The sequence below is a fragment of the Euleptes europaea genome, chromosome 1 (assembly GCF_029931775.1).
Source record: "Euleptes europaea isolate rEulEur1 chromosome 1, rEulEur1.hap1, whole genome shotgun sequence".
NCBI classification, from domain to species: domain Eukaryota; kingdom Metazoa; phylum Chordata; class Lepidosauria; order Squamata; family Sphaerodactylidae; genus Euleptes; species Euleptes europaea.
The window spans coordinates 125351133-125375721 of record NC_079312.1 but is presented as its reverse complement, the minus strand read 5'-3'; the positions used below and the strand labels follow the sequence as shown (position 1 = coordinate 125375721).

The 24589-nt window shown below is 44.8% G+C and overlaps 1 protein-coding gene across 1 annotated transcript in view; it reads right to left on the bottom strand.

The window, feature by feature from the left end:
- Positions 1–24589, bottom strand: part of MXRA7 (matrix remodeling associated 7) — a 94701-nt gene that overhangs the window by 9253 nt on the left and 60859 nt on the right. Inside the window, exon 3 of the mRNA XM_056860873.1 lies at positions 21678–21774. Within this exon, the coding sequence (XP_056716851.1) occupies positions 21678–21774 (97 nt within the window). The remainder of the gene's footprint in view (positions 1–21677; positions 21775–24589) is intronic.

Here is a 24589-nt window from a genome sequence, read left to right as displayed (position 1 = left end):
ACCGGCAAAAGTCCTGCCCAGTCTTTGTAAGCTGTTCAGCCAAACAACTGTTGGCTTCACACTCCATGGGTCTCAAGATACTTATTTGTTCACTCATTTCCGTGGGATTGTTTTTCAGGGGGGAAAAATTTAGGAAGTGAACGTCACCCAATCAGAGATACCGTCGTGCTTTCGAATTCTAGTGTCACTGTCATCCAGTCATTCTCACACACTAGCAAAACCGGAATAATTGAAGGCAACAAAAGGAAAGCTTTCAGAGAGGGTTGCCAACCTCCAGGTGATGGCTGGAGATCTCCCGCTATTACAACTGATCTCCAGGTGACAGAGGTCAGTTCACCTGGAGAAAATGGCCACTTTGGAAGATGAACTCTATTGTATTATACCCCATTGAAGTCCCTCCTCTCCCCAAACCCCTCAGTCTCCACCCCCAGAATTGCCAGGTATTTCCCAACCAGGAGCTGGCAAGCCTACTTTCAGAGGATATAGTTCTTCTGAAATCTATATGTGAGGAGTATATTTGTGCATACGTGAAGGGCCAAATCAGACATAAACCAAACTTCCATGATTAGGACTTACTCTTTGTATTGTGTGTGTGTGTGTGTCTCCTCAAAAAGCAGGACTATGGGAAGAGGGCAAATTGGATCACGCCTACAGTGCTGGGAGAGCCCCCCCTCCCCCAGCACCATTTTTCTGAGGAAAGTCTCACATGTATATGGAACTGCTATTTGCCCCATAGGAGGAAACATATGGGTACCATATTGATGTTTGTACATTTTCACCTATGGGACAAATAACAGCTTCAGAGAAGTAAAAAAGATAGTGCCACAAGAACCACATTATCATCCAAAAGTGATGACCTCTACTAAGTGGCCCCATGCTGCTCTACCTTCATATCTGCTAGGGTTGCCAGGTCCCTCTTCACCACCAGTGGGAGGTTTTTGGGGCAGAGCCTGAGGAGGTCGGTGTTTGGGGAGTGGAGGGACTTCAATGCCATAGAGTCCAATTGCCAAAGTGGCCATTTTCTCTAGGTGAAGATCTCCAGGTGAAGTGGCCATTTTCTCCAGGTGAAGATCTCTATCAGCTAGAGATCAGTTATAATAGCAGGAGATCTCCAGCTAGTACCTGGAGGTTGGCAACCCTACATGTAGCTCAGGTGCAAGCCCACAGTGTATTCGGTGAGACTTGATGCTTAGGATTGGGCTGCATAGCTGCCAAGACTGGGAGGCCACGGTTCAATGGCTTGCTACACATCTCTTTACTCTTCAAGGGAATTGTATATTAACCTACATTTTGTTAATGGTGAATATGTAGAATTATAAGAAGATTACCGGTTGAAGGACTGATGAAGAATTTATAACTAAGAATTTGAAACGGCCGTACCCTCACCGTGACTTTGGCATCTTCAAAAGAACTACCATACATGTGGAAATATATTGCTAAATTATGGCGAATGCACTGAGACTTTTTTGAGACTTCCTTTTGACTTCTGACAATTTATGCACCTTTTCACTATTTTCTGATGGACTATGGTTTGTTGTATTGTGGGTTATATGACTTGTTGTGTTTCCATGTTGTATATATTGTTGTTGTGTAGTGTATTAGTAGCCTTTTGATAAACTTTTTTGCACTTTGTTAACATTCCTCGCTCCCGTACTGATTTCCTAATCTGTTTGATACTAGTACAGTGGTGCCTATCTTCCACCCAGTACCTGGAGGTTGGCAACCCTACATGTAGCTCAGGTGCAAGCCCACAGTGTATTCGGTGAGACTTGATGCTTAGGATTGGGCTGCATATCTGCCAAGACTGGGAGGCCACGGTTCAATGGCTTGCTTGCCTGCCCCCTTTGTCTGATCTGAAATGTGCCATGTTAACGCAGGCAGGCAAAGACCAAACATTCCATCCATCAGTAAAGACAGCATGCCAGTACCTGCTTTCACCCAGCCTTGGTCCTGGAGCACCATGCAGAGAAAGGGTATTTCTCCAACATCACAGCCCCAAACTGAACCCCCACCGCCACCCCCAAGAAAGCTTAACCACAGATCTTCTGGCCCAGGGATTGATCGTCATCTTTATCACTCACAGCAAAAGGAAGATAACCAGGTAAAATCCTTTGGGGGATTAGGCTAATCATTGTAGGAGCTGGGAAGTGTACTATTTTCCTTCATGGCCACTTGAGGAGGACGTCTGTTTTGTCACAAACTGGGATTGGATTGGAAGATGAGAAAGTGATAGACACCTCCATGCATGGAAGGGAGGAAGGGGAGGCATGCATCCTCTTCCCATCTGGTGCACCTGGCTGACCTCTGAACACCTGCACTGAGGGATTAACATCCAAACTGAGTGCGTGGGTATACTGATCACATACTCCATTATCAGTTTTTAATGAGAAACCAAATGCACAGTCTGCATACGCTTACGGTGTACACACTTAAGGTCTGGTTCCTCCAGTAGATATACAGAAGCAGAACAGGCATTGGATGGAAGAGGGGCTGGGCATCTCTCCCCCCCCCCCCATGCTGAGGAGTCTGGAATGCCTTCACATTTCTGATCTGGCCCTATCAATCCAATTCCACAGCCCAATTAAATCAAGCTAAAGGCGCTTATATTTTTACCTGAACCATAAGGGACTGCATCATACCCTCCAATACGGACAATTAACCTGATGCAGTATTAGCAAACCCTCCCTTGTCTGCTTTGCAGGGGGCACTATAAAAAAGAGCCAAAGTTTGAAATGCTGCTGACACAGAACCATATAAGAGTGCTCAGGAATGAGTGAGCTGCTGAAGAATGACAGGCTGCCTGTGGGAAGACCTCCGCATAGAGCAGAACACATGAGAGACATGCAGTGAGAAAGACTGCCAGGTGGGGCAGAGATGATGAACAAAGACCAGAGGGGAACTAGCAAATAAGCATAAATGGAAAAGACTCAGAAGCTCAGGGCAGCAGAACTCCCCTCTTCTCTAGGACTCTGCATTGCACTAAGAAAGGAGAGAGATTTTGACCCAGTGCGCTCAGAAGTTATTCCCCCCCCCCTCCTTCCCTGCAGGAATGATATCAGTGTTTGGTATGGCCAGTGCAAGCATTCAGCTGTCAAAAAAACATGAAAGGTGAATGACCATTTTCAGTTGTGCATCTGCTGTGAGGGACCATGTTTTCTCTTGGAGGAGCAGCTGAATTTTCACAAATTGATTGGCTGGTCCTTACATCAGGTAACTTACATCAGGCAGAAGTGCCCCCTCCTTGTTGCTGTTGAAGAACCTTCTGCTTTTTGTTTTGATATACATTAGGTGACTTAACCTGTCTTATTTGTGTTATACAGGACCATTTATGAATGGGACTTTGTTCCTTTTGTTTATTTACCTTGGACTGTTTCTTCTTGAGTGTAACTTCCTTTGGAAGTATTTCTGTACATATTTTGTTACTCATGCTTTTGTTACATTGTGTTGTTACACAGCAGAATTCTACATCAGTAAATTGAACTGTTTATGTGAGCCCTCGTGCTGTTATTATTGTTAAAACCGCCAGGTAGTAGCAGGAGATCTCCTGCTAATACAACTGATCTCCAGCCGATAGCGATCAGTTCACCTGGAGATAAATGGCCACTTTGGCCATTGGACTCTATGGCATTGAAGTCCCTCCCCTTCCACAAACCCCGCTCTTATCAGGCCCCACCCCAAAAATCTCCCGCCGGTGGTAAAGAGGGACCTGGCAATCCTACCAGTACAGGAACAAAGGCAGGGAGTAGAACAAACAGCTGTGCCCATTCTTGTTCCTATGTATAGGAACTCCTGCATGGCTGAAGGAATGCTTCAACTAGGGTTGCCAACCTCCAGGTAGTAGCTGGCGATCTCCTGCTATTACAACCGATCTCCAGCCAATAGAGAAAATTTTCTCCAACCTGGAGAAAATGGCTGCTTTGGCAATTGGAATCTATGGCATGGAAGTCCCTCCCCTCCCCAAACCCCACCCTCCTCAGGCTCTGCCCCCTTAAACCTCCTGCCGGATGCGAAGAGGGACCTGACAACCCTAGCTTCAACCAATTATGTACCTACTGTGTTTATAATAGGGTTGCCAACTTCCAGGTACTAGTTGGAAATCTGCTATTACAACTGATCTCCAGCCTATAGAGATCAATTCACCTGGACAGAATGGCCACCTTGGCAATTGGACTCTATGGCACTGAAGTCCCTCCCCTCCCCAAACTCCACCCTCCTCAGGCTTTGCCCCCAGAAGCCTCCTGCTGGTGGCAAAGAGGGACCTGGGAACCTTAATTTAGAAAGATATGGCAAGTTGACCATCAGGTACAGAAAATGTTGTTGAAGTGTGCTCCAAAGACTGATGGAGCAAACTTCACACACATGCAGACCCCGTCTGCCACTGGAGCACCCAAATATTTTTTTGTTACAAGGCTACAGATGCTGAAAATTAATCGCAGCTGCATTTGGACATCACAACAAGCTCCAGTTAAGCCAAGGTGAGCACCAACTTGGCTTTTGGCCATGTTTGTAGGATGTCTCCTTCCTTGCCAGAGGCGGATCTACTGTGAAGCTAATGAAGCTTAAGCTTCAGGGCCCCTAATCCCAGAGGTGCCCCCTGAAGCAACTTTTTTTAATGTGAATTTCTCAACAAAATCGATGGAGTTTTTTAGCGATAGAATCATAAGCTAATGGGATGAAGTACTTAATACTGACTTTAGAATATGCTCAAATACCCATTTCATATGGCCTGAAAATGTCCCTGTAATTGGTCAAATTTCAAAATTTTGTCAGGGGCTTGCAGAACTCAAACCCCCAGCTGTAAGGGCTCACTGAGCTCACCAGAATCTATTCATAGCCTACATTTTGGCAGCTGGATCCTCGAATCCCTTGTTGATCCATGGCTTAATAGTTCTATAGTTTTATTCCATCACTGTATGGCCCATTTTCAAGGACTCCATCCCACCACTCTGTTCTCCACCATTTGGGCCTCAAGGTCCTTGCAAGGGCAGCAAGGCCCTTTGGACCTTGCTGGGTGTTGCCCTGTTGTTGCTGGTTACGAAGGGGCCCCCATAACAGTTCAAGCTTCAGGGCCCCAAAAATGTAGGTCCGCCACTGTTCCTTGCCCTTCCTTTCTTGCACATAGTGACTAAGGATTCCTGGGTTCAAACCAGCTCCTGATCCCTGTGACAAACTGGCATTCTAAACCACGGTTTAACCCAGGTTTGGAATCCCAGTTTCTATGGAGTAAACAATCTTTGGTTTCCTGGGTGCCTGCATTTGTACAACACAAGTTTCACACTGGGAATACTTAACTGCACTTCGCATGAAAAGGGAAGGGTGAAGAGGAAGAGTATGGCAAAACCACAGCAACAAGCCAGGATTGTGCATGTTTTGGCTTAATTGGAATTTATTGTGACTTCTGGTTGCCAGGCACAGAGGGGAAATGCCTGAGGAGGGCGGGATTAGGGGAGGGGAGGGACTTCAATGCCATAGTGTGCAATTGCTAAAGTGGCCATTTTCTCCAGGTGAACTGATCTCTGTAGGCTGGAGATCAGTTGTAATAGCAGGAAATCTCCAGCTAGTACCTGGAGGTTGGCAACCCTAAGCCAGTGTGATATCAGACTCAAGGAAGCTCAGTCCTGCGTCAGATTACCCAGTCTGGATTATGCTATGGAGGCTGTTCCTGAAAACAATAGCAAATGTGTTTAATACAATGCTAGTTGCCGTTACTTTCTAAAACACCTTCATTATTTCTGGTTGTCACCGTAACTATTGTGCCCTGAATGCCTTGGGAAACAAGATGGCAGAATATTGCTAGAAGCAACATCGAGTGGCCATCGTTAAATGCTGGATAGGAAGCTTGTTGGAAAATGGCAATTTAAATTGTATAATTTTCCCCCAGTCATCTTATTATTAATAATAATAATAAACGTTTGATCTAGTAGGCACCTGCAAGGCATATTTTAAAAGGCACTGACATGTATCACAGAGAATAATAAACCATGGCTTACTGTGATGGGAAAGAGCCTGTGGGATTCTTGGGTTTGTGCGTTCCATACCTCTCCTAGGGCTCAATAATGAAAGAACACTGCTTTTGTACGAAATTATAGTTTTGGTTACATCTGAATAAGAAATTATAGTTCTTTCCCCCCACAAACCAAGATTAAGCCATAATTTAGAGCTGTGATATGTAGGAAACAAAACACTGTTTGTGATTTGGACGGAACAACAATTATTATTTTTCATGGAACTGGAAACCTTCCAGTTTTGATCCACATGTGAACTGGGGGAGTGTAAACCTGAACGTATTACCATGACAAATCACAGTTTGTTCTTGTAACTACAGTTTGCCATTATATTTGAACCATTCTGCCACTCAGGAACATTGGGGGTTGTCACTTCTGGTTTCAGAGCAGGAAGTGATGTCACAATGATGAGAGGGAGGGCATCTTGGCCATTTTCTGGGCATGGAGTAGGGGGTCACTGGGGGTGTGGAGGGGAGGTAGTTGTGAATTTCCTGTGTTGTGCAGGGGGTTGGACTAGATGACCCTGGTGGTCCTTTTCAACTCTATGATTCGATGATCTGGGAATTTCCAAATCTCTATTGTCTTTGCCGCAGAAATTTGAAAATTCCCAGAGCACTGTGACATCACGTCCTGTGCCAGTCAATGCCATTCCTCCCATTACTCCATCAAACAAAGGCAGGAGGCAGAGAGCTGTGGTTGATATATACAAGTGCAGCTAACGTCACCCCAGGATGAACAGATTATTAGATGTTGTCTGGTATGGCAGTTTTTATGTTGGTTGGCAATCTGACCAGTGTTGTAGACTATACTTGTAGAGAAATAAACACCTGGCAATTATGCTTATTATAGTAAGACTCCGGTAGTAGCATTAAACTCCTGCCGCTCCTTCCCACCTTTGAGGGTCCTATCGTGCTGCAGAAGATGAAAAGCAAAAAAGAATGACAACTTACCAGCCTCTTTTATCCCAAAGAAGCACCATGCTGGACAGGAAAGCAAAGCTGCTGAGAAAGAAGTGGGGGAAACGAGAATGCAAGCAGCGGAAGGGCAAATGATTATGCAAGAAGATTTACACCATTCCAGGGTTACACACGTATTGAAGCAAGCAGAAGTCATGGAGGAGCAAGCAGAGGTGGGAGCATGCATTGGAGAGCAGGGTTGGCAGATGCCAAAGGGAACCTGCCCAAAATGTATCCCCTACTACCGCCTTCAAAGCCTAGCTGTGTTTGTGGATGGGAAGCTGGCATAATAGTAAACTGCAGAATATTCTGCAGCCATTTCTTTCCTTTGCGCTATGAGGAGGAGCAAACCTCTTTTTAAAACCAGCAATGAAGCAACAATGATGGGTAGTATGTAGGAAGAAAAATCCTATCTGCAATCCCATAAAAAAGCAGCAGAATCCAAAATGGAAAATTCTGCTCCTTCCTGCCCTACTCTATTGCATTTCTGCAAAAGGTTATCATATAAGACAGGAACAATAGTTCCTTCCATAGTAAGAGTTCCAATTTTGGGTGTCAAAACTGCTGTAAACATTCCCCCCTTGGCTTTCAGATGAAGCACAGATAGGGTTCCCAGATGCCTGGTAATGGTGGACAATTGCCTGCCAATGAACAGGTCTGCCCACTGGCGGGCAGAAGCAAGCCAGCCAAAGAGGGGCAAGCCACACTTGCGGGGGGGGGGGGGGAGTGCCGCGATAACATTGCTTCCAAGTTTACACTAGAAACTACGGAGACGCTCTAGCAAGTTTCTTTAAAAAAAAAAACTTCTGGAAACCATAGAGTTTTAGAGGAATGTGCGAGAGCGTCCCTGTCACTTCCAGTAAACCTGAAAGTGACATTATTGTGGCACACACATGGATCACACACACCCGCCCCACCACAACAAAGCTCCTGTCGGTAGCGAAGGGGCACCCTGCCAACCCTAAGCACAGAATGCGTGTATGTGTAAAGTGCCGTCAAGTTGCAGCTGACTTATGGCAACCCCTTTTGGGGTTTTCATGGAAAGAGACTAACAGAGGTGGTTTGCCAGCGCCTTCCTCTGCACAGCAACCCTGCACTTCCTTGGTGGTCTCCCATCCAAATACTAACCAGGGCTGACCCTGCTTAGCTTCTGAGATCTGACGAGATCAGGCTAGCCTGGGCCATCCATGTCAGGGTAAGCACAGAATAAACAAGTATTTTTCATGTCTGCCTGTGCTCACACATATCCCTGCCATTCTCCTCTTCCTTAAGTTCAAGATTAAACCAGCTGCAATGTTAAATATATGACTGCTACTGAAAACAGCTGCCTCCTGTCAATATTCCCCTCTTCCTGTAATTTCTAACAGACCTCAGTTTGTATTACAATATCACTATGATCTGCATTTTCCTGTCATTGGCTGCTGATGGCAGAAATGTTAAGCACTGTGATATCAAAATATATTATTATTATTTATTTATTTCATATCTCACCATTCTCCCTAGTGGGGACCCAAAATGGCTCACACCAGTCTCCTCTCCTCCATTTTATCCTCACAACAACCCCGTGAGGTAGGTTAGGCTCAGAGTGTGTGATTGGCCTAAGGTCACCCAACAAGCTTCCATGTAGGGTTGCCAGCTCCAGGTTGGGAAACAACTGGAGATTTTGGGGGTGGAGCCTGAGGAGGGTGGGGTTTGGGGAGGGGAGGGACTTCAGTGCCACTGAGTCCAATTGCCAAAGCAGCCATTTTCTCCAAGGGAACTGATATATGTCGCCTGGAGATCAGTTGTAATAGCAGGAGATCTCCAGCCACCACCTGGAGGTTGGCAACCCTACTTCCATGGCAGAGTGGGGGATTTGGACCTGGCCTCCCAGATCCTAGTCCAACACTCTAACCACTATACCACACTGGCTCTCTGTGAGCTAAATTCTACTAGAATTAAGGAAGGGGAGAGAAAGACAGAAGTGCAGTTGATGTTTTCAGAAGCAACACATATTTCCCATAGCACCTAGTTTAGCCTTCAAAAAAAGCTTGCCTATCACCTAGCGTTATCAAACTCCCAACAATACCAATATGATTAGATTGTGCCAGGATTAGATTCTGTTGCTATTTCTCCAGAAAAGTGAAGAAGCCGAAACAATCTGAAATCACATTTTGCTCTACGAATTTGGGAGGTGTTTTACATTGTCCGTAGACTCATCCTTGCTCTAAAACAAGGAAGGGTCAATATTTATGATCAAGCACATGGACTCCCCCAAATGGAAATCCATATGAGTAATCCCTTTGAATATAACTCTGGTAAAGCTTAGACTCAAACCTTAAATTAATACTCAGCAGAAAAGCCAATCTCTATTTCTCTTATCCCTCTAATAGGATGCTAAAAGAAAATTTCGCAATAGAATTGCTAGATGAAGCCACAGTTCCCTTAGTCTGCCAAACTTCCTGCTGCTTTATTGATCTTGGGCAATAAATAAAAGTTTCCCAAGGCAGTTGCAAATTAAGCTGTATGAGCCTGCAGAACATGCTGCACTTCAATAAGGAGCTGCAGTGTGGTGATCCATCAAGTCTCTGTTTCTGCCATTTGCTATGTCTAGGACATGACTTCACTGCATTTATACTGTTGTTATGCCTGGGAATTGTAGTTAGGTCAGACGGTGAGAATTTTATTTAAAATATCTCACACGCATACACAAAGAACAATTCCCAGGCTTCCCTGGGAAGAAGGAACAGCTATTAAACTAACTTAAACCTGCAGTGTGAATATGCTCATGGTAACCATAAAGTGAAGGGATTTTGCTGCTGGGAATTTGAAACTAGATTTCCGAATCAGAAAAGCTTGGTAAGGTCTACAGAGGGCGCTCCAGTGCCAGGAATTTTATAGCCTTCACAGGGAAGCAGCAAAATACAGCATGACAGATAGAAGACCGGAAAGAACCACATCTACAATTCAGATCCTTTGATCTTTCAGGACCTAATGCCAATATTAACTTTCAGGACCTAATCTTTCAGAACCCAATGCCAATATATTAACAGAACTGGTGGTGGACATGTGTGTGTGTGTAAAGTGCCTTCAAGTCGCAGCCGACTTACGGCGACCCCTTTTGGGGGTTTTCATGGCAAGAGACTAACAGAGGTGGTTTGCCAGTGCCTTCCTCTGCACAGCAACCCTGGTATGCCTTGGTGGTCTCCCAGGTGATGGACATAATTGTTGAAAAATCATTTACTAAAGATGCCTTATGCTCCTGATCCTAAAATGCATGTTTTGGACTTCTACATTTATGGGTGTGTGTGTGTAAATAGCATCAATTCCACTTAAATCAACCAGATGTGTGTTTAAGATTAGAATGGAGTGATAATTCCCTTGAGATCTAAGGGACTAATCTAGTTTAAGAATAGGAGTCCAGTAGCACCTTAAAGACTAACAAAATTTCTGGCAGGGTATGAGCTTTCGTGAGCCGCAGCTCACTTCTTCAGATGCTACAGGACCCCTCCTCTTTTCTACTGCTAGTGACAGACTAACACGGCTACCCATCGTGATCTAATCTAGTTTAAGTGTAAGTATGCCTGTACAGAGGAAGGCACTGGCAAACCACCTCTATTAGTCTCTTCACATGAAAACCCCAAAAGGGGTCGCCATAAGTCAGTTGCGACTTGATGGCACTTTACACACATACACATGCCTTGAAAACTTGATGGCACATACCACCACCATGCCAGAGTAAAGGACTGGTGGCCTGCAGTTTATGGCTGCAATCCAAAAACTGATTACTACAAAATAACTCCGTGGTCTCAATGAGACATATGTGAGACCAACACTGATTCACAGGCACCAAGACAAGTTCTATGATGGAACTGAGCCAAGAAGACCAAGGCTGTAAGAAACAGGCTTGGTGGGGTAGTTAGATGCCTGGCAGAGCTAGGAATGTGTGCCTGTTTGCTCCTTGCCTTTTGGTTTCCCATTCAAAGCTTCACTTGCTGCTAACCCCTGGCTCCTGCATTGTAGGTTGCTCTCACCCTCTTAGTCCTTGTACCTAAAAGAGTGTCTTTCTTCCCCACCCCATTGAGGATGTGAGTTTCCTGGCATATAGGGTTGCCAGACTCCAGGTACTAGCTGGAGATCTCCCACTGTTACAATTGATCTCCGGCCGATAGAGCTCAGTTCGCCTGGAGAAAATGGCCGCTTTGTCAATTGGACTCTATGGCATTGAAGTCCCACCCCGCCCTCCTCAGGCTCCCCCCAAAAAGCCTCCCACGGGTGGCAAAGAGGGACCTGGCAACTCTACTGGCATGACAATCAGCCTCTGTCACCAGTATTTGTCTACTGCCTTGGCATCTGACTGGGACCAACTATACCCCTTGTGCTCCCATTCCGCAACGCTCCACGTGAAGTACCGAACAGGTTCAATGCTGTCCTTTTGCTCCGAGATTAAAATGGCTGATTATCAGAAAAGTGACACGCCCTGTACGTCTCATGAGTACCCTCCATGGCAGCCCATTAGCCACTATAGAACCTTGGATGATAAAGGGCCTGAGCTGTGTTTGGGAAATCACAAGCCCTGCCTCTGCCATGAACTCAGTAGGTGGTCTTAGGCAAGCAGCTCTTTCTCAGCCTCAACTTTCCTCTCCTTCTAATCTTCAGTATAGGAATAATAATGGAGACCTACCTCATAGCGTTTGCTGTGGACATAATGTATGTGAGTGCTTTTCAGCACTCAGCACTACATAAACACTAAGCAATAATAATTTTCAGGTGAGCATGGCTTTTGTTTTTTCCATTATGAAAGTCTCTGGAGCAGCTGGGAAATCAGTCCTCCCTCTTATTTTGATGATTATACTACAAGCTAAGCAGTTTATTATCCTTCGGTGGCTGTCTGTTCCAAAATGCAAACATAGCTTGTAAATAACTGAGCAAATCAGAGAAGAAACATCACTGGACTAAAGGCGATGCATCCTGTAAATATGTGCCAGTATATTAAAGAGTTAGGGTATGATCCATCCAAAGTTAGACACCTTAATCTCTTAGTGAGTTCACTGAAATAGAAGCACATGCTTCACTCTCTCACTACAGCAAACAGAACCTACTAGTACCTAATTTTGGGTGGATTGTGCCTTTGGTGTGTGATAGTAATTAAGAGCATGAGCTTTGGGCCAGGAAAATCAGGTCTAAGGTTGCCTAGAACTTAGAGGCACAGGCAAGTCAACGTCTCTCAGCTCCCTCCACAGGGAGTAATCACCCCGTCCTGCTACATGCCGTTTGTCTCTCATCCTTGGTGGAGAGTTTCTCCAGGCACAAAAGGCGTCTCAAAGACCACCATCAAAAACATATCCTTGTGCTGAATGGAAATAAGTGCTGGGTCCTCTGTAGAGTCAGTCAACTGGACTCTTTCCAAGTTTGGGAGGCAAGAGCTTGCGATGGTTTAAGAGCGTGAGCTTGCGGGCCTGAAAAACTTTCCTAAGTATTGAGGTGCTGAACACCTCTTTCCCGATATTTTGAGGGTTTGGTGTCTAGTGGCAGCACCCCACGAAACGGACAACAAAGGCCAGTGCGGACGTTCCACTAGGAAAAAAGCAGCATGTCCTCTTGAATTATATGGATTTGTGGCGCTCGTGGAAAATGAAGTGAGGGCACAGAGGGAAAGGGGGAGACTGATTCATTAGTTATGAAGAGGAAGAAGGGAGGGAGGGGAGGTGCAGGGGGGGAAACATGGTCAATTTTAATTTCAAAACACATTAGCAGAGGTTATAGGTGGTACCACTACTTCTAAAAAGCATCATCTCCTTACCAAAAAGATTTGTAAGAATGTTTGTGGCCGAGGACCTAAGGTACTTGCTACAGGGATGTGAGGTCAGAGGTCAGCTCAATCCTGCAACATAAACGCAGCAAACCCGGGTCACATCACAGTGGCAGCATCGTCAGGCAGTGCCTGGCAGCATAAAAAGGGGGGGCAGTTGTGTGGACGGGACTGCGAGTAAGGGGGGGGGAATGGTGTGGCTACCCTCAGCTGATCCAGTGTAGCTCCTTACCTGAGGGCAGCCCCGACCCAACAAATCAGCTAGAAAAGAGAGGACGGTGTGGAGAAGCCTGAAATGAAAAAACTGCTGATGCCACAGCCAGCACTTGGAGGTAGGGGGGACGAAGAAGGAAACAGAACAAAGCCAGAGCTTGGGAAACAAAACACACAGAGAAAAACATGGCACATTGACAAGAAACAGAGAACCGGTTAGAAGAAGTGCAGCAGTCTGCCCATTAGTGCAGGAGGCTGGGGGGGGGGGGGTTTTGCAAAGGGGTCCTGCACAGAGACAGCAAGCAGTCAGTCAGTCTTCCAGGCGAGTTCTGGCAGGTGATACGCGGCGCTGGAAATGTCGTCCGCCAGGAACTAAGCCTCCGCTTACAACACTGGCGCTACAATCCCGAAGGGGTGTCAGAGTATACATTCATCCTTTATGAAAAGCTGTCGCACAGAATTAATTGCCGTTCTGTTCAACGGAAGGTCAAAGGAACTGCCTCAATCACCTTCAAAGACCTCCTTAACGAAGGTCAGAGAACGGCATCTAGTTATTTTTGCATCCGTTCTCTAACATGTTTATTCCATCTGCACAATGAATGGATGTGTCTATACAGCAGCCTTGGCACAGCATGGGGGGGCCTGGGATACATTTGTTCAGCCACCTTTCAAGCACTCACGGGTAACCTGCAGGTTCAGGCATTTCCCCTGCCTCCTAAACCAGACACTTCAGCAAGCACCAGTGCCGGCTTTACGTATAGGCTTGGCAGGCCGAAGCCTAGGGCCTCAATATCTAGGGGGCCTCCGGCCAAGGTGTATAATATTTTTGACACTGGCATAGGCCTTTCTTACACATGCTGTCATAACGCACTGTAGTCTCTAAAGCAATGTTCCTTGCTTATTATTTCAGAATAATTACATTTTCCTAAAAATTCCTGCTTATTCCACAAAATGTTTACAAAGTTCAGTTATTGTAAAGGCTTTTCACAGTGTTAATTGTAACATTGATGCTTTTCTCCCCCAATAACATATTATGTCCTTTTGGAGGAGGAATTGTGAATTGCGGGATTTTAAACCCTGTCATTACCCTCGGCTTCACTAAATTTTGTTTAAAGCACTCGTCCATCTTCCTCTAGCCGTGAGGGTGGGGCTTGGGAGGGGCCTTGCAAGTGGAATAGCCTAGGGCCTGTCTTCATCTAAATCCGGCCCTGGCAAGCAACTGGGAAAGCACGCCTATCCATAACTGGGGTGCAACATAGTGCCACGAGACTGCATGTTGTGCATGGCGCCTATAAAATAACAGGGGGGAACTGTCGAGTAAGCAGGTATCTATGTTGCCGAATACAATTCCCAGCAGCATAGCAACATCACTCTTTTTTGCTTCTATGGGACACTTGGATAAGGAACCTCTCAGAAGGAACCGTAGGGTCACATTAGCAGACACACGGCCCAGACTCTTCTGTGAGTTTCCAAGAGGAAGGCATAAAATAAGATTTCGCATCTGTTAACCAATGCTAAATCAGTATAATGGTTTGCAAAGTCAATATATAAAAGGGATTGTCACCTAGAGCCTCTTTTATCTGCTGATGCATCAGGGAGAAGATAACTAACAGTTGCTGACCAACTTGTGTATTAGTAACAGCAGAAGAGGTATAAAGAGCCCCTTATGTCAGATCTTCATGGGTCCTTTAAAAAACCACCAGCAGAAGAAGGAAAGAAAACCCTGTCCTAACACGTACACAGAGCAAGATTAAATCACAGGAAATGTACGTATCTCCAGTGCACAATGATATGCATCTCTCCAGTGTGCAATGACATGCATTACTACAGAAATGCTACCAACTTGTACTTTCTGTATTCCTGCACGTATCATTTATGTCTGAAGCTACTCCAAAAGTTTAACTTCTAAGTAAATGAACTCAGGAATGAGATACAAGATATCCTTTAGCAATGCTAATCAATCCCAGAGAGCAACTACAGGCAATATGTTTGTGCCTTCGTTTTGTTTTTTGGTGGTTTGATCTGGGCACAACCCAGCTTATCCAACCACCCAGATTAATTGAAAACTCTGCCTTAGAGAGAGACGGCTACCCACAGCAAGCTGAAGGCATTTCATCAGAACTGTGGTGAATGACCTGCATCAGGAGATGGATGGAGTGCCACCCTGTTGATTCTCCTGGACTTTTCATCACCTTTTGATACCATCGATCATAGTATACTTCAAGACCAGGGGTGTCCAACTCAATTGTTACGAGGGCTGGATGTGACATAAATGTCACTTGATTGGGCTGGGCCATCCCATGCCTTGCCAGCCCAGACTGAGAGTGGGGTGGGGCACCTGCCTTGGCTGGCTCGCAGGCCGGATAAGAGCTTTCAAGGGGCCGGATCCCGCCCTCAGGCCTTATGTTTGACACCCCTGTTCTAGACTGCCTTTCAGGGTTCGGACTGAGAGGTGGTTTCAGTCCTACCTCAAAGGTCGGTTTCAGAGGGTGACGCTGGGGGACAGCTGCACCGCCCCTTGGCCTCTGGCCTACTGGGTCCAACAGGGCTCCATCTCGTCCCCCGTGCTTTTCGACATCAACATAAAGCCAGAGGATACTCGGCTCTATTTCATGCATAGGGTTGCCAACCTCCAGGTGGTGGCTGGAGATCTCCTGCTTTTACAACTGATCTCCAGGCAACAGAGATCAGTTCACCTGGAGAAAATGGCCACTTTGGAAGGTGGACTCTATGGCATCTGCCTAGCTTGCCTCCTTAGGCTGCTTGAGCAGGGGAGAACTACATATGCCACCCTTTCAGCACAACCCTAAGGAGAGTTACTCCAGTCTAAGCCCATTCATTTCAATGGGCTTAAACTGGAGTAATTCTGCATAGGATCGCACTGTTAGCCTCTTCAAGGAAGGGTAGGATAAGAATATGATGGACAGGTTTACAGTGCAAACCTAAACATAGTTACACCCTTCTAAGACCATTGGGTTTAAAAGGGTGTAACTCTGCTTTGCATTGCTGGTTTTTCAGCACTATTGCTCACCTGGCAAGCAATGCCCTGACACTATCAATCAGTTCACATGTGTATATTTTTACATGCTTTTTTTGCTTGTTCATTCAGCCATTTCATGTTTTTTTTTGCTTGTTCATTCAGTCATTTTGATCATCTTGAGGTATTGCATGTCCACCAGAGAATGGGGCTTCCATATCATTGTGTAGGAAGTGTAGATTGTGTTGGTATGTGTAGATTGTCATGTCAGTGTTGCAGCGGGGATGAGAAAAGCTGTACCTATTGACCTTCTCTTTTCTACACAATTATTTCAGATACAGAAGTCCCATCCTCTGTTGTGTCTAACTGGTATCCACAACCACCAAACTATTTATATTAAAGGAATCCCCTTGAATTCTGGGATCAGACCAGCCTGGTCTGAGTTGTGCAGTGGGCTACTTGATTTTCCTATGGTGATTTTGGTTGCCCAAAAAATCAGAAAATATTTGGCCACTTGAATCAATTAACATAATTATGAATGGACTCCTTTCCCACTCCTACCATAAAGTTATATTTCAAAACCACTGAGGTTTTGAAAACCCCTAGCAGAATTCTGATATCCATACTATATTATTTCCATTAGAGAGCCAGCATAGTGTAATGGTTAGGAGTGGTGGACTCTAATCTGGAGATCCAGGTTTGGTTCCCCACTCCTCTACATGAGCGGTGGACTCTAATCTGGAGAACAGAGTTTGATTCCCCGTTCCTCCACAAGACCAGCGGAGGCTAATGTGGTGAACCAGGCTGGTTTCCCCACTCCTCCACATGAAGCTAGCTGGGTGACCTTGGGCTAGTCGCAGCTTTCTTAGAGCTCTCTCAACCTCACCTACCTCAGAAGGTATCTGTTGTGGAGAGAGGACGGGAAGGAGAATGTAAACCGGTTTGATTCTCCTTAAAAGGTAGAGAAAATTGTCATATAAAAACCAACTCTTCTTCTTCTTCATTCGTTTATTATTATTATTAAAACATAATTGTCAAACCAGGCTCACGATTTAAGGAGCTATGGGCTAAATATTTCAGCTTCCTAGTTTATGACTCAGAGCTAGTTATGAAGCTGGCCTCTGGTCTCCGTTAATAAGTACATTTCAGCACAGCTCCGCCCAGACTTTGCAGACTTTGCAAAAAAGGAGAGAAAGTAGCAAAGCTTCCACATCTTGAAGCAGCAACACAGGAATTGCCAAGACATTTGCAAGACAAGGAAGCCCCGTGACCATATTCCGGCTTTTCTAGTTATTTTCTTGATGTCAATATTTGTACATTTTACCGAGTGGGGCAAGGTCACAAGAATTACATCGTCATACAAAAACGATGTCCCCTCCCGGCTGGCTCTGCCCTGCTCTACCTCTGCATCTGTTTTCCTTATCATTCTTAGCTCAGGAGCAAATGCCATTCATGCCATTTGTTTAGTGAGACCTGCTGAGTAAACATGGGTAGGATTATGCTGCGTGTCTTCCAAAGCCTGGAGGGCATGGTTCAATGTCTTCCTCTGTGATGGAAGAGGTTGCAAGTAAGTAGAGTGCCTGCCTGTCCCCACTATAAAAGGTAAGGTCATTACTGACCCATGGGGTGACGTCACATCACGACGTTCACTAGGCAGACTTTGTTTATGGGTTGGTTTGCAGTTGCCTTCCCGTCGTCTACACTTTACCCTCAGCAAGCTGGGTACTCATTTTACCGACCTCGGAAGGATGGAAAGCTGAGTCAACCTCGAGCCGGCTACCTGAAACCGACTTCCTTCGGGATCGAACTCAGGTTGTGAGCAGAGCTTTTGACTGCAGTACTGCAGGTAGGAAATATGCAGTGCTATAGGAGGCTGGCAAAGACTAAACATTCCAACAATCAGCTATGACTAATGCTCTAGAGGGAAATATTATGCTATATGGATCATCTTAGGCCTAAATTTGCCTCGCATTAGAGCCCAGGATCCATTCATATCATTAACCAATGTAACCAGCCATGCCAGAAGCTTAAGCAGTACAACCGACTGTATATAAATGATGCTTAATTCTCAATCAATTTCTGCTTTGCATTCAGCCATCTGGGAATCTACAAAAGTGGAGCTGGACAGGCTATTTTGTGAGCCTCGTTAATTCTCAGGAGCTACTTATCTACAAGTCGTGGTATAATTTACAAAGCAGGGCACCCTGCCCTTAGTTAAGTGCTTGTCACAGAGGAATCAAGTACAAGCAGCAGGAAATCTCAATGGTTGGAAACATGCAAAAGTGAGCAATGGATAAGGGTGGAACAGCCTGTTTAATCTACTCACTAGCAGACATTATTTTGAGTTTTAAACATGTTTTGTTGTGCATAGGGTTGCCAGTTCCTGGTTGGGAAATACCTGGATATTTTTGGGGTGGAGCCTGAGGAGAGCGGGGTTTGGGGAGGGGAGGGACTTCAATGCCATAGAGTCAATTGCCAAAGCTGCCATTTTCTCCAGGTGAACTTATCACGATTGGCTGGAGATCAGTTGTAATAGCAGGAGATCTCCAGCTAGTACCTGGAAGTTGGCAACCCTAGTTGTGCAGGGTGACTATAATAGTATTTATAGGTGCTGCTTCAGATGGGCCTGTAATACACACACCCTGAAGGCTGCCATCTTTTTTCCTTGCAAGATTACCAGGATCTTAATATCTTCATAACAGTCAGAAATGTAACAGGCAGAGCTGTTCATATCAGTGTACCTCCACACTAGAGAGAAAAAAATCACTGTTGAATCTCTGCCTGCCAGACAGTGGTTAAACTTTTACACACACACACACCCGCCCTGTACTTGGGACACTAACAAGCTCAACCACTGAGATGATCACAAGAAAAAAAGAGTGCCTGAGATGCTACAACAAACAAAATGGCACTTGAGGCTGGTGTTGTATTACTGAAGTGTATGTTAGTTTGATAAGCTACAGTTTACTTATATGGGTATGAACTCTTCACACAACATTAAAGCAGAGCCTTCTTGAATCAGGGATAGGGTTGCCAACCTCCAGGTAATAACTGGAGATCTCCTGCTATTACAACTGGTCTCCAGCCGATAGAGATCAGTTCGGCTGGAGAAAATGGCTGCTTTGACAATTGGACTCTATGGCATTGAAGTCCCTCCCCTCCCCAAACCATGCCCTCCTCAGGTTCTGCCCCCAAAACCTCCAGTCGGTGGTGAGGAGGGACCTGGCAACCCTAATAAGGGAAGCCAGTTCCTGTGGTAGGGTTCCTTCTTGGCCCTTTGCATAGTCTGGCTGTGAAGGGAGACCCTGGCTCAGCTCAAACCATGGTTAGCTTGTGAAACCAGGATTAATCTCACATAAGTAATTCAGATCCTGGTCTGCCTGAACAAATACTAGTCCTGCTGCCTTTTCTTTGTAGCCAGAATGGAGTCGCCAAAAAACAAGCTAGGAATAAACTGGTATTAAGTTAGGATGTTTGCATTTGGACATCTCACAGATCCATCATTAAGACTACTAGTGGTTAATAAAGAAACGTTACATTCTGGCAGTGGCCTGGCATCAGTAGTTTGACCTGACCAATCGGTAGGGTTACCAATCTCCAAGTACTAGCTGGAGATCTCCTGCTATTAAAACTGATCTCCAGGCAATAGAGATCAGTTCACCTAAAGAAAATGGGTGCTTGGGCAATTGGACTCTATGGCATTGAAGTCCCTCCTCTCCACAAACCCCACCCCTCCTCAGGCTCCACCCAAAATTTCCAGGTATTTCCCAACCCGGAACTGGCAACCCTACCAATCGGCTGGTCTTCACATGTGGCCCTGCTTTGTGTCAAGGCAATCTTTGTTCACAAAGTGAACAGGGATGAACCATCTCCCCTATTATTTATTTAGAAAATCTATATGCTGACTCTCCAAAAACCAGCTTAAAGTAGCTCACCAAGTAAAAACATTACAACAACGTAATTAATAACATCTTTGGGTCATGTTGAGTTTCCTGCATGCTTGCATGTGCAAGATAACAACCAGACTAACTGTACCAGAAACCCAACCAGACCAAGAAATGGAAGTGCTGAAATAACTTCATTTATATATAGGGTTGCCAGGTCCCTCACTGCCATCAGCGGGAGATTTTGGGGTGGAGCCTGAGGAGGGTGGGGTTTGGGGAGGGACTTCCATGCCCTAGAGTCCAATTGCCAAAGCAGCCATTTTCTCCAGGGGAACTGATCTCTATCGGCTGTTGAGATCAGTTGTAATAGCAGGAGATCTCCAGCTAGTACCTGGAGGTTAAGCAACCAAAATAAACACCACTGCACTGATACCACAGGTAAGAAAGAAAAGTGCAGGAACTGCTGGAATTACTGAGATATAACGGACAACACACAAGTGTGACAAAGTGTATCAAAGTGTATCAAGTGTACAAATTAACATATAACAAACACACAATATAATATAAAACTCTTTCAAAGTCCAAGGTACAAAATGCTAGTTTAAGAGCCAAGCATCAAGGAATTCTTCATATAGAAGTTGCTAGGAAGACAATCGTTTCTGTATTCTTCATCAGTTCCATTTAGTTCAAGTTTCTCTTATATGCACATAAGGTTATCCAATTTAAATACAGTCTCTTTCTCAAACTGATAGGAGATCAAGCTGTGTATGGTCTTTCAAATTAAGGTTCCAGTACAGGATACAACATTGTCAATACACAGATTGTATAGACAAATTCAACATTTCAACTGTTCCCACCGGGATACTGCAAGTAACTTGAAATTTGAAAGACCATACACAGCTTGATCTCCTATCAGTTTGAGAAAGAGACTGTATTTAAATTGGATAACCTTATGTACCTATAAGAGAAACTTGAACTAAATGGAACTGATGAAGAATACAGAAACGATCGTCTTCCTAGCAACTTCTATATGAAGAATTCCTTGATGCTTGGCTCTTAAACTAGCATTTTGTACCTTGGACTTTGAAAGAGTTTTGTATTATATTGTGTGTTTGTTATATGTTAATTTGTACACTTGATACACTTTGTCACACTTGTGTGTTGTCCGTTATATCTCAGTAATTCCAGCAATTCCTGCACTTTTCTTCAGTACCTGGAGGTTGGCAACCGTATTTATATAATGCCTGCCATAATACGTTCAGGTAGAAACTAATAAGTAAAAATGGAAAACATACTCAAACTGAGCTTGTCTGGTGATGTTTGCTGGATTAAAATCTTAATACTCTGGAGATATTCTGGGGATTTTTACCTGGGTACCCTCATCATTTGCTTTGAAACGAGAGGCTGGAACCATTCCTAGCCTACCAATCTCCATTCAAGGAACTAGGCAATGTTAGGGTTGCCAACTCCAGCAAAGGAAGTTCCTAGAGATTTGGGGGGTGGAGCCTGGGAAAGGACTGCAGTGGGGTATAATGCCATATATTCCCTCCTCCAAAAGCAGCCATTTTCTCCAGAGAAACTGATCTCTGCCATCTGGTGACCATTTCTGGTGGCCAGGAGATCTCCAGGAGATCTCCAGGTCCCACTGGGAAGCTGCCAACTCTAGCAATGCTCCTCAGGGGATATCACACAGGGGTTACCCACACTTTAATTCCCAGAAAAATAGCTGGTGCAAACAGGCACTATCCTTAGAAGTACGAGCCAAATAGTTCCTGGTTGCAAGTTGTAACCGACAAAAAGCAGGTTAGAATCACCAAATGTTCTGCCAAACATAAAGGAAAACCAACCTACCTTTGTTCCTCTTCAAGTTCTTCTTTGGTCAGCAGGGTTTTGTACTGGTTTCCCCTCAGTTTTCCAGGACTATATTTAAAGGAGAATTGTTCATCTACTATAGAAGAGAGAGGGAGAGAAAGTCAGGAAATGCTTTGCCTGAGAGGTAATTGTCGAAGTGCTAACCGAAAGCGGAACAGAGCCATTTTATTAATCTCATGTACATTCTGAACAATCTCACTTTTTCATTTGAAGTACTAACACAAAACATACAAATGCAGTTCTTAGTCACAAATGTAATAGCACTGGTCTCAATTCACAATGACTTTTAAGCTGTTTAATCCCCCTACAAAACAAGATACAACTAAGGCCTCAATTGTAAACCCATTTGAGACTCAGCATCATAGAACTCAGTGGGATTTACTCTAGGGTTGCCAGGTCCCTCTTCGCCACCAGCAGGAAGTTTTGGGGGTGGAGCCTAAGGAGGGCAGGGTTTGGGGAGGGACTTCAATGCCATACAGTCTAATTGCCAAAGCGACTATTTTCTCCAGGTGAACTGTTCTCTGTCGACAGGAGATCAGTTGTAATAGCAGGAGAACTCCAGCTAGTACCTGGAGGTTGGCAACCCTAATTTACTCTGAAGTAAAATTGTACTGGAAACTGCGGAAGACCATTGTAATTACGAGGAAGTAGATGGTGATCAATGCAGCCCTTCCCCATGTGAGAGCAATCTCAGGTCATTAGGGAGTTAACTTTCACACAGCACTGTAAATGATGAGCACCTGGTGATGGGGAAAAAGGTTAGTTTTCACTCTCTGTTAAAAGAAGAGGAGGGCTCCAGATAAGAAGCCAGCCAGGAGGAGAGCGTCTGGAGAACCAGGATGGCTGCCAGAGACAGACAGGAAGAAGTGGCTTGCTTGCCTCCCAGGAGACAACTTCCCACCCTTATTTAAGACTCAGCCTGGATAAAAGGCTATTTTTGTTTAAAGATTACTTAGCCTGGGTAAAAGGGTGTATTTTTTGTTTAATAAAACTGAATACTTTGTTTTCCCCAACACTTGCCTGTTGGAATCCTTTCTTTACCGAACCATGGGTAATACAAAAATATAGTGTGCCCTGACCTGGATGGCCCAGGCTAGCCTGATCTCGTCAGATCTCAGAAGCTAAGCAGGGTCAGCCCTGGTTAGTATTTGGATGGAAGACCACCAAGAAATACCAGGGTTGCTGTGCAGAGGAAGGCACTGGCAAACCACCTCTGTAGGTCTCTTGCCATGAAAACCCCAAAAAGGGGTCGGCTGCGACTTGATGGCACTTTACATACACAAAATATAGTGTCAGGCTGTTGTTTACATACTTGAACAGACTTGGCTTTTTCCTCCTTTTTACTTCCTGCCCCCTTTTTTCCTGCAGAGCTGTCAGGTAGAAGCAAATGCTTTTTTTGATTGCCCTGCATGATTCAGTCTTCACACTCCAACTATAAGTTATTTTATTGTGTGTTCAGATACTTTTGTTTATCTTTCACATCTTCCAGAAATTCATAACCATGTAAGAAAATACACAGAATAGATGAGGGCTGAAGTATACAGCAGATTGAAATCTAGCCTTGAAATTTCCACTTCAGAATTTTCAATCCTGAATGTTCAAAATGAAAAGAAAATGTTGCAAAAACACTAAATGTGGAAACATTTTTGTCATTATTTTCTGGCCCTGATGCATACTTTAAGGAAGGCCAGATGTGCTACCCTCTTGTAATCCACTGAGCAGATCATAGAGTAATTGTTTTGTTCCTATGTGTTTCATCTTTTCCTTAATCCTCCCCTTACTTTCATATCCTACTACTGTTTTAGGTCACATCACAAAACAGGCATAAACTCTGTACTGGATTGTGCCTACTCTATTTTTAAGACAGACCCCAAACTATGATAATCCCATATGTACACCCATCATGCAAACATAGATTAAAACTGGCTGTAACAGGAGAATATGCCTTCCTCTCCCCACACTTGTGCAACTATCAGCATATAAAGAATAGTGCTGTGGGCTGACCCACAACAGATAGGATCCTGCAGCTCCATATCTGGCCAGTTCCACAAGAGAAGTCATTGGTGATGGAGTGTATTTGTCTAACAAGCAGAAGAACTAGAAATCACATGCCCATTGTGTGACTGTAAAATACTAACATGGGCGGCCATAGAAAGGCCACCCATTAGCAGTGGCGGATCTACATTTTTGGGTCTCCAAAGCCTGAACTGTTATGGGGACCCCTTCACAACCAGCAATAGGACAACATCCAACAAGGTCCAAAGGGCCTTGCTGCCCTTGCCAGGACCTCAAGGCCAAAATGGTGGAGAACAGGGTGGTGGGGTGGAGTCCTTGAAAATGGGCTATACAGTGAGCCCCTTCCCACCAGCAATGAGGTCTGGGTAACCGCTGTTATCGTCTTCAGTGAGGTTGTTCTATGACAGATGTATTGGCTCATTCTCTAACAGAGAGGCGGAAGGTCATCAGAGGGTACTCGTTAGGATAAAGATGTGAAAATCTGGATTTGGTGTTAAAATGCACAAGCAAGACGAGTGCAGCCTGAACTGAGAATTCAGACATCTTTTTATGGTCCCACTGGCTCTAGCCTAAGGGCTGAGCTATAGAACTATTAAGCTGTGCACCAACGAAGGATTCGAGGATCCACATGCCAAAATGTAGGCTATGAATAGATTCTGGCAAGCTCAGTGAGCACATTCAGCTGGGGGTTTGTGCACTGGAAGCCCCTGAGAAAATTTTGAAGGTTGACCAATTACAGGGACATTTTGAGGCCATATGAAATGGGTATTAGAGCATATTCTAAGGTCAATATTAAGCACTTCAACCCATTGGCTTATGATTCGACCACTAAAATAGCCTTATTTTAATAACAAACTCCATCGATTTTGTTGAAA